General features: G+C 33.2%; 1 protein-coding gene across 1 annotated transcript in view; it reads right to left on the bottom strand.

Annotated features, from left to right (window-relative positions):
• Positions 1 to 1585: 1585 nt before the first annotated feature.
• The window catches only part of STXBP5 (syntaxin binding protein 5), a 153672-nt gene continuing 141257 nt past the window's right edge, over positions 1586 to 14000 (bottom strand). The window contains 6 exon segments of the mRNA XM_032215762.1: positions 1586 to 2215; positions 2632 to 2852; positions 5159 to 5270; positions 7565 to 7730; positions 9865 to 10234; positions 11434 to 11673. Of these exon segments, the coding sequence (XP_032071653.1) occupies positions 2174 to 2215; positions 2632 to 2852; positions 5159 to 5270; positions 7565 to 7730; positions 9865 to 10234; positions 11434 to 11673 (1151 nt within the window). The 3' untranslated portion in view covers positions 1586 to 2173.

The following is a 14000-nucleotide window of genomic DNA, read 5'->3' as shown; positions in this document are numbered from 1 at the left end:
ATTAAACAATGCCAGTCAGTAACTTAATGTGGACTGAACCATATTACAGATAAATGCATATCCAAATAATAATTTTAGCCAAACCATTGCTTAACCAACAACAGAAAATTTTCTTTTGGCTTAAACTTCAGACATGCATATCAAATAATTCATTCAACATTTGCAGTTTGGGCAAGTGTTTAGAAAAATAAAACTCAAGCCTCTGAATGGCCATATACTGGCACTTGCTTAAATAAAGCCTAAACTAATTAAGGCTGTTTACAAATGATCACAAATTAGTCACTATTTCTGATTTCCAACATGACAAACATTTCTTAATTATGTATTTTTCTAAATATTTTAAAATAAATTATATTTTATAATATGGCTTTGGTGCAGCCTTTATTAGCTAAAAATATACTGCTTCAATTTGGCACATCTTAAATCCCTCGTACAAATCTACATAAGAATCTACCAGTTTCTAAAGTGGTAAAATATTGAGTGCTTTGAAAACAATCCACTCTGACTTTAACTTTATTGTGTAATCTATGCAGTGAATCAAAGGGCACTTACATGGAAGAAAATTCCTTTCAAATTAAAAGACTTGTTTCCAAGTAAGCACCCTCAGATTAAGGAGCCAACTTCTTTGCTGATGGGTTTGACTTAGAAACTATTTTGAAATTAAATTCTGTTTTTTTCCTGAATATATTTTAGTACAATGCAATTGATAAATTGTGAAAGTTGTACCTTAAGAGTTCAACACTGAACTGAAGACAAGTTTACCTGATTGGGCATGTAAGCTAGCTACATACCTGATATTTAAATTCTTACACAAATACATTCTGTTAAACACACAAAGTAAGTTTTACAACATGAATTAAATTTGTATCCATGTAAAAAATTATAAATTGATCCAGCTATATTGGCAGGAAAATTATATTTATTTATTTATATATATATATATATATATATATATATATATATATATATATATATATATATATATATATATATATATATATATATATATATGAATGACAAATATGTATCATTGCAAGAGATATTTTTACGTTTCACATTAGACAGCCATAACACAAATGAAAACTTTTATCATGATGTGCAGGTCAATCACTTGTGTTTTTATGATGCAAAATAACTTATCATCTTATTTTTTTACTTGATGCTGGCTGCATGTGGACATCACAAAAAACATGGATTTTTATGAGAGAAATGAGCGACAGCAAACCTTATATGTTTCTTTCTTCTGCTTCTCAGATATGGCCATACAAATTGGAAGCTTTCACATCTGATTAACAGCAGTTTAACGCTATATGGTCATATGTGGTCAATCTTTCCTAAAGTTTATTGAAACAAGCTAGCTTCAAACTGGATTATGAAGATGGCTTATTTCAGACCAGTAAGTCACAGGCATTAAAAGTAATCTTGTTGAATATGAACAAAGCTATAGTTAAACAAAAACTGAAGCAAAAGCATGCCATGGTTTATTATGAAGTCCCAATGCAGCAACAATATAAAGATGCAAAGACAATACTATTAGATCAGGGGTCCAAGAAGAGATTATGTGACTGCATTTGAACTATGTGTAGATTCAAGATGGAACTTCTGTATTTCCAGTTTATCAGAGCAGAGAAATGGTAGCAGAATAAGTCATTTTCAGACAGCTTTATGAATGTGCTTTTAAGGAGGAAAGGTGTAGATCAGTTAATAGTCCCATAAAATGAACTTTATTCTAGCTCTTGGACCCCTGATTTATTGCACCTCCTGGAGGAGGATGAAACACTGGCAGCAACAACAATAGCACAAAACTTTTGGCATATGAAATATTAACACAGGATAGATCCTGCATTGCCCCTGCTCTTTTGATTCCAAATTTTCTATTTTTGTCCATGTGTTCTCTTTGCCATCAATTCTGTTCTCAAGCTTCTAGTCAGCCCACAGATAACACACATACATGCGCAGATGCGCAAACACACCCTCATGATGTGGGTGTCAGTTTTAAATACAATGATCCTCAGTTAAAGCTGTACGACTGAGGTAAACCAGTGCATAATTTGTGCTAGGAAACATCTGTACCCATTGGCTGACACACTTCCAGCTTTGCTGGTCCTGCAGAAGTTAATGAAAAGATTTTTCTTCAAGGTAAAGTTATAGAGATGTATTTGAGAATGTGCTGTCAGAACTGGTACCATTTTTTATCCTTGCATTTCAACATCATCTAAAAGCAAAACAAAGGAACAGAATATATAATAATGCATCTGAGAGAATACACAATACCATTTATTCTAAAGACTACAAAGTATCTATTATATCTATTATTAATGACATTATTAATGAGTGAATAAATAATTGAATAAATAGTTAAAGCGGTATAGAAAAAAATGAACCTCCCAAATATAAATTGCATGAATTCATTTTCTTAGTTTCTGCCTATATCAATCAATTAATTTCAATAAAGATGACCAGGAAAGACCATTTGATCATAACTGCTGACATAATGGGAATATTCACATTCCTTCCCCAGAATATCCACAATGAACTAGTTTTCATGGTGCTCTATTCAAACTGGAAAGAATAAACCAAAAGAATTGGCCTTCTTGTAAAAAAGGCAACTGATACCGGGGAAGGACATACCTCATGTGCATGCTTTGAGAAAGAATCAGCACTAGTTAACATGGCTGTTGTTCGTTCTTCCAGCTCTCCCAATTTTTGCCCTCTTTCATCCAATGCTATTCTGGCTCGTGCCAACTCACAAACTATTCCTGATGCTGCTCCTTTGACTCCTTCAATACCACCAGAACCTGGTATATGCTGGGCAAGGCTTCTTGATGCCTTTCCAGCTGTGGATTCACCAACTGACCATATCAAGAAAAAAAATAAATTATGTTTGCATTCCTTTCAGAGGAGAACTTACTACTTGTAGTCAAAATTACACATTAGGAGACATGAAACCATATACTTTATGATAAAACCAAATGAAAATTATGTGTTTAAAATTATTCAATAATTCTAACAGCAATATATAGCCAATATCTTATCCCTATTTAACTATATACATTATTTTAAAAATGTTATTTGAAGTTACTTAGAGGAAGTTAATACACCTATGAATTGTATGTTCCTTATCCAATTCATAATGAAGTAGTAAACTACAAAGTAAGCCTTTTCTGTTACTCAGTTTGCCCTTTGGAGCACCCTTGCCCCCCAAATTAGATTGTCTTTAATTTGCTGGCTTTTCAGAAAGTTCTTAAGACCCAGATGTGTTCCAGGCATGGGGATTGGAGTGTTAGTAAAAGCCCTTGATGTGGCTTTTACTTGTGTAGATTGGTTTGGCTCCTCAACAGTCCTTTATGTTTTATATCATGTTCTTCACTTCATGAAGTTAAAATGTATGGATTTCAACAGTCCACACATTTTAAAGTTGCTAAATTTGAAAAACACTGTTTTACATTATGCTGCAGCATTGTTTCTAAATATAAAACAAAAGAGAAGGAAAGAAAAGGAGGGAAGTTGTAACAACGAAAGGTATTATTTCAACCACCTTTGTCTTTGTCTTTATGAGTCAGAAACTGAAAAGTATTCAATAAAACTACTGATGGTTTGCCATTATTTTATTACCAATAAAAGAGAGATCAGTATTATTATATTTTAATAATATTATATGCATTGGAAGATTTTAAAAAGTCACTGAATATACATGACAAAAGTGGATTGCAATGTGTGTCAGCATAGTTCTGACACACAGTAATTTGTAATATTTTGCTTAAATATAACATCAATACGTTTCAGTGCCTCAATTTCTAGTATAATCTTCTCTAAACTTTGTAAATTCCTATTGGTAAGATTTTGATATTTCTGTATCTTTTTTTTATTAAAGTTCTTTATTTTTCCATTTTCATAACATACAGTATAATCACATGTATACTATTACATAACCAACAACACATTGTATTATGAAATGTTTACATCAATTCATCTTACCAACAACTCCCAAAAACCAATTATTGGCTCTTCTGCTCTCCATACACCATATTTGTATTTTGTCCGTCACTTTCTGCTCCCTCTCTCCTCTCCCTCCCTAACTCCTTTCTTCCTTCTGTCATCCTTCTCTTCTCAACTTCCCCTTCCTCTCTCCTTCTCTTCCCTTCCCTTACCACTCATTTCTCTCCTCCCCCCCCCCACTTGCCCTCTCTCCTATCCATGCCTTCTTCCCTTACCCTTCTCCTCTACTTCCCACCCTTCATCTCATTTACTTGGTGTATTTCAGCTTCTGAGCAAGCTCCCTTTTATGTTTTTGGTATTTATAATTCTTTTTCAATATACATATTTAATTTTTCTCCTCCTTTTTAGTAAAAAAAAAAGTGATATAACAGAAAAGTATACTTTTCATTGTGCTTTTAACCCCCCCTCCTGTCCCCCAACCTAATTTTGGTCGAGCTGTAGACCTGGTTACAATTCCCAGCTATTATCATTATTATCTTTATATAGTTATACATCATTTTTGTATCTTGAACTGCTTTCACTTGTTGGAGATTAATAAATATTTTGCATTTATATTCAGAAAAAAATCCAATGTCTTTCTAATAGGTAAGTACTTGCAGAGATATTAATTTCTGTTTTTTGAGTACCTATTTAAACTTTGCATTTGAATTCTTTTAATGGTATTTTTTACATGCAACAAACTATGTATTCTGTTTAACACAGAAAATGGAAAATATATTAATGAACAATAATCTATAAGAAAAGATATAAATCCATTTATTTGTATCTATTCTAGGAGGAATGTTTACAGGATACTTGCTCCCACATGTGTAGTTGGACTTTAGTGCATCCCATGGAAACTAGAAATGCCTTTTTTCAGTTTTCTGTCTGGATAGAACTAAAAAAGTGTTTTAACAAAGACTCTATCCCATTTTTTAAAATTACGGACACCTTTAAGTATTGATACAACTGTATGAATTATATATTAAACAGAACCAACCCCATCCTTTTATAAATGAAGCAGCTTGTATGAGGAAATAAACAGTATATTTCAGTAGTTTCTATTACTTCAATTTCTTTCCATACTTTCAGTTTATGTTGGACTGATAAATTGTGTTTAATTTTCTATTCCCCTCATATGATATATTTGTTTTAAAGAAAAATGATGAAATCAACTCACAGAGTTCTTCCCTGTCAAGTGATTGCGCACCACCTCCAAAGAGACCTTTGAAGAACCCTCTGTTTGGTGCTTCTGGTGTTTCTACAGGTGTGAAGAGCTCACCCAACATTTCCTTTAAATAAAAATCATTTTAAAGCATATCAGAAATTTCTTCTTGGATTTTATTAAAAGCAAAAGGAAAGCTAATATCCTGTGGCTATGTCTCCCAATTTTAGGGTCTCTCTTCAAATGTTTCTACATTTACAGTATTTTAAATATGTTAAAATTTGATCCTGTTGCTGGCCTGTAAAGGAAGAGTAGAACCAGATTCTGCAATAATCCAGTTCTGATTAGTGAGCCAATTTTTTTTTTATAAGAGCCTGTTTTCTTCTTCTTCTGTGCAATCCTGATGGTCTGTGTATAAATTTCAGATCACTGACAAAACTTGGTTCTGTTTTTCCTGATAAAGCAGTCTGGTTTATTCAGGCAGAAATAGGAGTAAGTTCTGATAGCACACTAGCCCAGAATTCTGGCAAAGTCTTCCTTTGTGTAATTATTGTCACGGCAATGACTTGCAGACAAAGCTACATCACTATAATGGCATCACTTGGAGAGACACAAGTTCTGTGCCCAAATCTTTGTATTACTCCACAAAGTTGGAGGCTGTGAAATACAAAAATATTAAATAATATCTAGGGTGAGCCTTCCAATGCAAGTAGCAGGCCCTTTGGTGCCCAAGAAGGAAGAAGAGTATCCACTAGCTGCAAGGAACCATCATACCAATTCTCTGTCCCTTGTGCATTTTATATGAATTGCTTCCATCAAAGTGATCGTGATGAACACTAGCAAAGTTGTTCATGCACCATTTGTTCCTATGATCATGAACTAGGAGGAACTAAGGAAAAGGAAGTCCTTTGAGGACTCTGCAGATCAGACTTCCTCACCACCTCTGATTTTCTTGAGCAAACCCCTCCTTCCCATTCATCCTAGAAATACTACACTATAAAGCCGGCATATCTTACCTTTGGCCCATGGGTTGCATGCAGCCCTAGACACCTAGTACAGCTTGTCCTCAACTTACAACAGTTCATTTAGTGACAGTTCAAAGTTACAATGGCATGAAAAAAGTGACTTAGAGGCATGTTGGCACAGTGGTTAGAATGCAGTGTTGCTGGCTAACTCAGTGCCAGGTGATCCTGACCAGCTCAAGGTTGACTTTCTATCCTTCTGAGGTCAGTAAAATGAGAACCGAAATTGTTGGGGCAATAAGCTGGCTCTGTAAACCACTTTGGGGGGGGGGGGCTGTAAAGCACTATGAAGAGGTATATAATGCTAAATGCTATTGCAATTTTCACTTACAACCATTGTAGTATCCCCATGGTCATGTGAAGGAAATTCAGATGCTTGGCAATGGGTTCATATTTATGATATGGTTGCAGTGTCTCAGGGTCATGTGATCACCTTTTGTGACTTTCTGACAAGCAAAGTCAGTCAGGAAGCCAGATTCATTTGGCAACTTTGTTACTAATTTAACAACTATGGATGATTCATTTAAACTGTGACAAGAAAGGTTCTAAAATGGGGCAAAACTAATTTAACAAATGTCTTGCTTAACAGAAATTTGGGACTCAATTATGGTTGTAAGAAATGAAATGGGCAGCAAATACATTAAATAAATAAATAAACAACATGCTATAAGGCTTTATATATGTCTTCCTCACCTCCTGCTTCCCAGTTTCCAATTTAGTAGACTTGCACAGCAACTGCATGTGCCTTTGCTTTGTAGCACAATGCCAGAATGCCTATATCCAAGTTGTACATTTCTCCAAGTCTGCCAGATTGTGCATTTTATATATCTACAGTTTGCGAAGTGGAAAAAGATGAAGATCCTTCTTTTCCCACCTCACTGAGGTGTACTAGCCAACCATTCCTCACAAAAGAGCAGTGCAGTTTTCAACCCCCTTGAGGGTTCGGGAAGGAATGTGTGGATGTGCCAATGTTCCTTGGACATCACGTTTCCATGCACAAAGCAGGTGTTTTGCAAGAACCTGGTCATGCTGGGTCAAATTTTCAGAGACCATCTTTGCATGGGCAAATCTGCCACCAATTGGCAACCCATCAATTTGATCAGAGTCCATAATTTGAGAATAATGGTTTCATCTTGTGCTCATCCCCAACTATTATAGGGTGTAGGTAACAGGATTTGATTTACTTTCTTCTGAAGGAAAAATACCCAGTATAATGTTACACTTGGATCCATTCATTTGAATACATTAAACTGAAACTTTAAGATGCATATAAAATATGCATGCTAAAAAAATGTATGCTGAGATGGAAGTGAAAACATACACTGCACAGCTATAATTTGTAAATAAATAACACATTCTTCAATAAATGCTTTTCAATAACAATACATTTAAAAATTACCTGCAGGTTTTCACATGTTTCTTGGCTATAAGTAATTCTCTGGATTTCTGTAGGTGAGACAAGATATAATGCCTGCCCATTGTTGGTGAAGCAAAATGTTCTGGCTATCCTCATGTTGGTAAGTGGTAAGTAATATACGTCCAATAGCGGCCTTAAACTTGGCAAACTTGAAAGAATAGAATTAAAATTTGTTAAAATAAATCACAGTATCTTATTCTAGTCTTCTTTAATAAAGCTTTATACATAATACATTTTATGGTCTCATTTTCTTTTAAAAAGTCATATATTGTTGACTCCATAGCAGAACTCCATACAAAATTCTGCCTAAACAGGTTTCAACGTGTTTAACAAGGGGTCCATGTGACTGTGTGCATAAAACAATTCAACTGTTTATCCATGTTAAATCTTTTGATGTTAGATAATTGCATCAGATATATGGAAATAGTAAAGAAAATTTCCAGTACAATTGTTTAAATAGAATTTGGGAGCATATGCGTAATGATCTGCAAGAATGAATATGACTATAAATATGTACTGTAATTCTTTGGACTTTTCCACTTATCAGATGCAACTTCAGTAAATTAAATATCAGAATTCTCAATTATTGTATTGATAATCTAAATAACCAAACACTAAAATCCCAGGCTTTTTTTTGATTGGGGGGGGGGATTCTGATCACTTCAGAAAACTTCCATGTGATGCTTCTAATTCATAACCTACTCCCTTTAATTTCTTCAAGGATGGAACACCCAATTAAAATATATTAACAGAAGCTTCTAATATGATACAATAGAAAAGCACAAACAACTTTATCATTAATGTCACAGAAAATTATGTTATTCTTGCTTGGAAATACAAAGCTGTTCTAACTTCTATTAGCAATACTAATACACACACACACACACACACACACACACACACACACACATTGCAATCTAGCCCTTGCTCCTGAGAGTTCCCACCCAGAAAATTTCTGCTACACAATCTGAAGAAAGTTGTCAGCAGAAGGAATCAATTAGACACCATTCTAATTCTGAAGACTAGAACAAATAAATCAAAATGTTTATGGAGGACTGATATTAAACGTTTAGCAACTTACTAAATGTACAAATATATTAAATTACCAAAAAAAAAAGAATGTTTGAAAATATACGCTGATATAATTTTTTAGCAGTTATTCAACAGTATAACCCTAAACCTAACTGTGCCATTCTTCCCTAGGTTGTTTTAAAATATTATTGCTTAAGTCATAATATCAGAACATCTTCCCCATAAGAAAGAACTACAAAGTTTGGTGCTTTTGATCAGAAGCATTATAGAGATGGGTAAAATAATTATTTGGTATATGAAATGAGGAGAGAAATGTTTTAGTTTTTCTTTCAGATCTCAAGATAAAGACAATATATCCCAAACTAATTAAAAGTTTTTAATGTAATGCATAGTTAATAGTATTTCCTATTCTACAATGAGTTTATTATCAATTTAAATGCTTTTTAAAGGGTATATAGAAATAAAACTATTAAGTAAAACTATTATTTCCTGAATTATAAATAACACTCTTAGTGGGGAACAAATGAAAAAGAAGCATTATTCTGATGTTTTGCTTGTGAGTTTCTGGACACATCTGGTTGGCACGCACACAGAATGCTTATTTGGGTGAGCACTGGACAGCAGAGACTTTCTGGTATTCTTTTAGGCCTAGGGTCCCAATTAACTTTTTGCTGAGGCTTTGTCATAACCTGTACCATATGGAAGTGCAAAGCAAACAGTTATAAACCCCAATTGGAGGGGGGGGGGCTTAGATTTTAAATCAGTGTTATAACAGTTCTACGTCATGACACAGTTTTTAACTTTAATTTTAAATAGTTCAGATTAAATCAAGAAACCCACTCCTCAAAATGAAAACAGCAAAAAGAAAATTCAAAAATATTATGTAATTTTAAAAATTCAAACCATATGACCCAAGTGAGCAAAGTATAGTTTTATTATCAAATTAACCAGAATGTAAAATGAAGGACTAAGGCATCTGTCTGCCTGCATGCACAAGAAAGGGAACCAAAGTATGATTTGCTCCCTTGCTTATCTACAGACAACACACGGGGCATTATAAAAAAGAATTATTTCTAAGGCAACATAAGAAAAAAAACCTGAAGTAAAACAGATTGTAGGGAATCGATCCCATCTAGGGACAGATTTAGATATCTATGTAACCATATTAATTTGTCCCTTCATATTTTTATTTTGTAATTTATTTCCAAGAGAACAGATACACTTTCTCCTTTTAGCCATTAACACCTTACCTAAAAGTCATTATATGTCCATTGGCACAGAAACAAGCAAGACAGATACTGTTACTGAGTGCCACTATATCTCCGCGAAGGACAAATGAAGTCTCTGTTATATTTTGCTTATAAGTACAGTTCTGTGAGGGCAGTGATATAACTTTTGCTTGCTTTTCGGAGCATATCACTGCATATTGGTTTTCAATCATTTCCTGAGAAGAGGATGGAGATACTGAGACAGGCCGACGTTTTTTCAATTTATCCTTTTCATCCTTGTCTTCAGGAACATTGTGTTCTCTCCAGGGTTCATATGCAGGTGGAACTATTGATCCTGTTGTGTCCAGAAAAGCCATTCTTAAGACTGCTCCTTTAAGTCTCAGAATAGTTCCTAAGATGAAGAAAATAGTGATATTTCTCAGTGCTGTGCATAGCTCAAGGGTATTTTCTTTATGTTTTAGTAGATACTTTATCTGTAAAATACTGTGATATCTATTCTATTCATAATAGACTACATGCATGTCAGACATAACACTTGAAACAGAAACTTTCTGAATTAAAAGTATTTTAAATAATTATTAAACTGCAAAACTATTAGAAACCTGGACATTCATAAACACAAAAATGAATTTCTAATCAGTTTTCACTTCTTGTTAAAGGAAACTTTGATAAGATAGGTAACCTTTGTTGTCACTTTTTTCTGTAAACATACTGGCACACATTAAAAAATGAAATTATACTGCTCATATATATGTTTAAAGGTTAGTTAAAGCTTTCTAAAATCTGAAATATAGAATCTCTTAGGAGGCCGGTAGATTTCCTTGATAGAAGTTTGAAAAACAGGTTCCCAATTATTCTCCCAATCTAAACAGGCATGAAATGGCATTTCTTAGTGGCAGTGGTTGTGCTGGGGCAGTAGCAGCCGGCTGAGACAGTTGAAGGCCCCGAGTCTCTATTTTAGCCTCTGCCACTGCTACTGCTTTGCACAGCAACCAAAGGGGCATATGATTAGGGGGAAATAGGTAGCCAGAGGCTTAATAGACCAACAAAGGATTGGTGTCATGCTGGAGTATTGCTGCTCCTGTGTGTGAAATGACAGTGACCTTTGTCAGTAGTAACAATCTCTCAAGAAGAAGAGATTACACACAGCATCATTAGAATGTCTTTCCTTACCTAATTTTTTCTTCTTAATGTGTTTTACAGTGAAATTTTACACTGATTTCATATTTTTATTTAAAAGGCTTTTATGGTTTGTTGACTTCTTTTACTTTTAAGATTTTATTTTTAAAAAAATATTTAAAGTCCAAATTTAAAGTAAATATGTACATTCCAAAACCAAGCTGGTGAAATCTTTATTAAAAAGATTACATTAAGAGATATTTATGATAAATTTCCCTTTTCTAATTAAATGCATACTGATCAAAAACAATCAGCCAAAGTTTATATTTCCCCTCTCAAATTTTTCTAAAAAAAAAATACAGACACTTCTCTGCAGATTATTGCAGAATAAACTAAGAGTTAATAATATACAGTATGTTATCAATAATAGTAAAATCATTGCTTGTTCATTGTTTCTTGTTAAATACATACCACTGGGGGAAACAATTACTGGTTGAAGCAGCCTTTGTTCTCCTCCTGGCGGTAAATTCAGTGCAATGACTAAAACGGTGCCTAAAGTAGTCCCAACCCACAAGCAAGGTGAAGGTGATGTATCGGCTTTTCGAGTGAAGGTCTCACAAAAGTGGAGAGCTGAAATTGCTTCTCGGGATTCCTTATCAATGCTTGTTACACTAGAACTTCTGGATCGGCTGAAGGAATTGTCTCTAACATCTGAAAGATTTTGCATTAATTAAACATACTGCAACACAATATTGTTGTTTTCTATTTCATACTTTACAGAACATATTACATACAGTATATCCACCTCTAAAATCTCAACCTAGTAATGTTAGGTTCATATCTGACATTACCTTTTTAGGAGTATGCTTAAGATTTTTTAAATTGTATACCTGAAGTACATAGGATTGATAAAAATATATTTATATATTTGGAAATGTAGAAACATGCTCATTAGACAGTTAACTGACTATAGCTCCCTATGAACTGTAGATCCAGTAGTGAACCTGGACATGTATGGTTTACTTAGGTCATACTACACAGTAATATTTTGAACAGAAGACTAGCCACCACGATAGTTTTCTCAAAAATAAATGTTACATTATACATGATGTACTACTTCAAATATATACAGCCAATTTCATTTTGATGAAAACTAGGTGCAGCACACTGGAATGGAAAACTTCTTTCAAATCTGTGTCTCTGACACATACACACACACAAATATAAACTATGAATTCCAGTTTTATGTTGAACAGTCATTATGATGGTATTTTTAATCTAATTTCAGTAATTTTGATTAGTGATACAAAAAGGAAATAATTATATGAATGTTTAATTATTGGAAACAGCACAGAAAAAACAAAACAAGCATAGTTTATCCAGAAGAAAATAAAAACCCAGACACTGAAACATGTATCAACAATCAACCACGTAACCTACTGAATATGGTTTTAAAGATGATAAGATTGGAAAAGATATGTTTACAGAATAGTAAAGGCTATTAAGATAGTGATAAAATATAGTAGATGTACCGAAGCATAATTAAAAAGAATTCACGTGAAAAATCTGTTTGAAGTTATTGGAAGGGAAGCAGCAAGTTATTTGTTCACTATCTTTTCAATATCATTTTGAAGATTTAGAGCCTGTCTTGTAAATTTATAATTTAATCTGTAGGAAGCAGACTGTGATAATTTTAGAGAACATACTGGATAAAAGGTGTTTACCCTAGTAAGCTATATTATATATATGCAATGTATACAATATAATAGATGCAATATCAACACATATTGTGGGGTCACAATATGCCAATTGAGTAAGCTTTGCATAGGGAAATAATATATTCCAGATGTGAATATTTAATTATACTATTTATTACTGCCTTAACCTAAGTTGTAAATTTAATATTTTTAAAAACAGTAATTTTAATATAGAGAGCAGACAATTGGATACAGCTATAAATATATTCTCAACTGTATAAGGAATATTTGATTGGGCAATTCTAGTGTGTTTCAAAATAAACCAAAATATTCAGTGAAAAATTAAGGCTCTTTTTGGATAAACTCATCACTCTACACTCTGAAAAGTACTATTTATTTCACTTTTTAAAAATATAGTGAAAATGAATGGAAAAACAGAAGAGCATGTTAAACTTTTTGGATATAGATTGACCCAAGTAAAAATAATCCAATGCCTCATAAACAGATACTACCCGTTCCTTGTACAATATGGCTCTTCTATAAATTTCTTTCTTACCTACAAACTGCAGTATATCCCACAAATCTTTTTATGAAACTTTCTAAAATTTCCAGAAAAGGTTTTGAGGCTTTCTAAAGAGATTGACAGAATAAGAATGGATTGCTCCCAATCCCAATTCCACTTTTTCCAATAGAAAAAAAATCTGTTACCATAAACAGACTTCTGTTTATACTCACTGCCCAGATCTTATATCTTTGGAACTATAAGAATTCTTGGTCCTTAAGATCAAAATGTTTTGCATATTTTGTTACAATACAGTCAGCATGTTTTTAGAATAGCGTTTTATAAACTGTTATTGCTTTTTAAATAAAATAAAATAATTGATAAAGAGATGAAGAATTACCAAAGTATCCATACAAAATCTTACCATAAACAAAAATTGAGTGTTTTATATAAAACTGAAAATATGAATTCAGCCTCTTTTCACTAAGTTGGTATGTATTTTTATTTGCTTTACATGATAAAATACTTTCTAAGAAGAACTTACAAAGTAAGGGCAAAATAACAACATTTCAAGAGATTAGTTGAGTTGTCCATAACATGCTTGAATAAAGTTATTCAAACAGATTTTAAAGTGAGTTCAGTCCACTCTATTACTGATATATCCTAGATAATAAAATGTCATAATAAAGAAATGTTAACATAAATTTCAGTGGGGCCAGGGTATATTTAACCATGAATTATATATCTCCATTATTTTAATGTCTCAGTATGGAACATGGGGATAACATCACCCGAAAAAGCTGATACTCTCCACCAAATTTATGGCTAAAGCGAATTTG

This window comes from Thamnophis elegans, chromosome 4, assembly GCF_009769535.1.
Source record: "Thamnophis elegans isolate rThaEle1 chromosome 4, rThaEle1.pri, whole genome shotgun sequence".
Taxonomy (NCBI): Eukaryota; Metazoa; Chordata; class Lepidosauria; order Squamata; family Colubridae; genus Thamnophis; species Thamnophis elegans.
The sequence above is the reverse complement of the archived record's forward strand: the minus strand, read 5'-3'. Positions and strand labels throughout refer to the sequence as shown.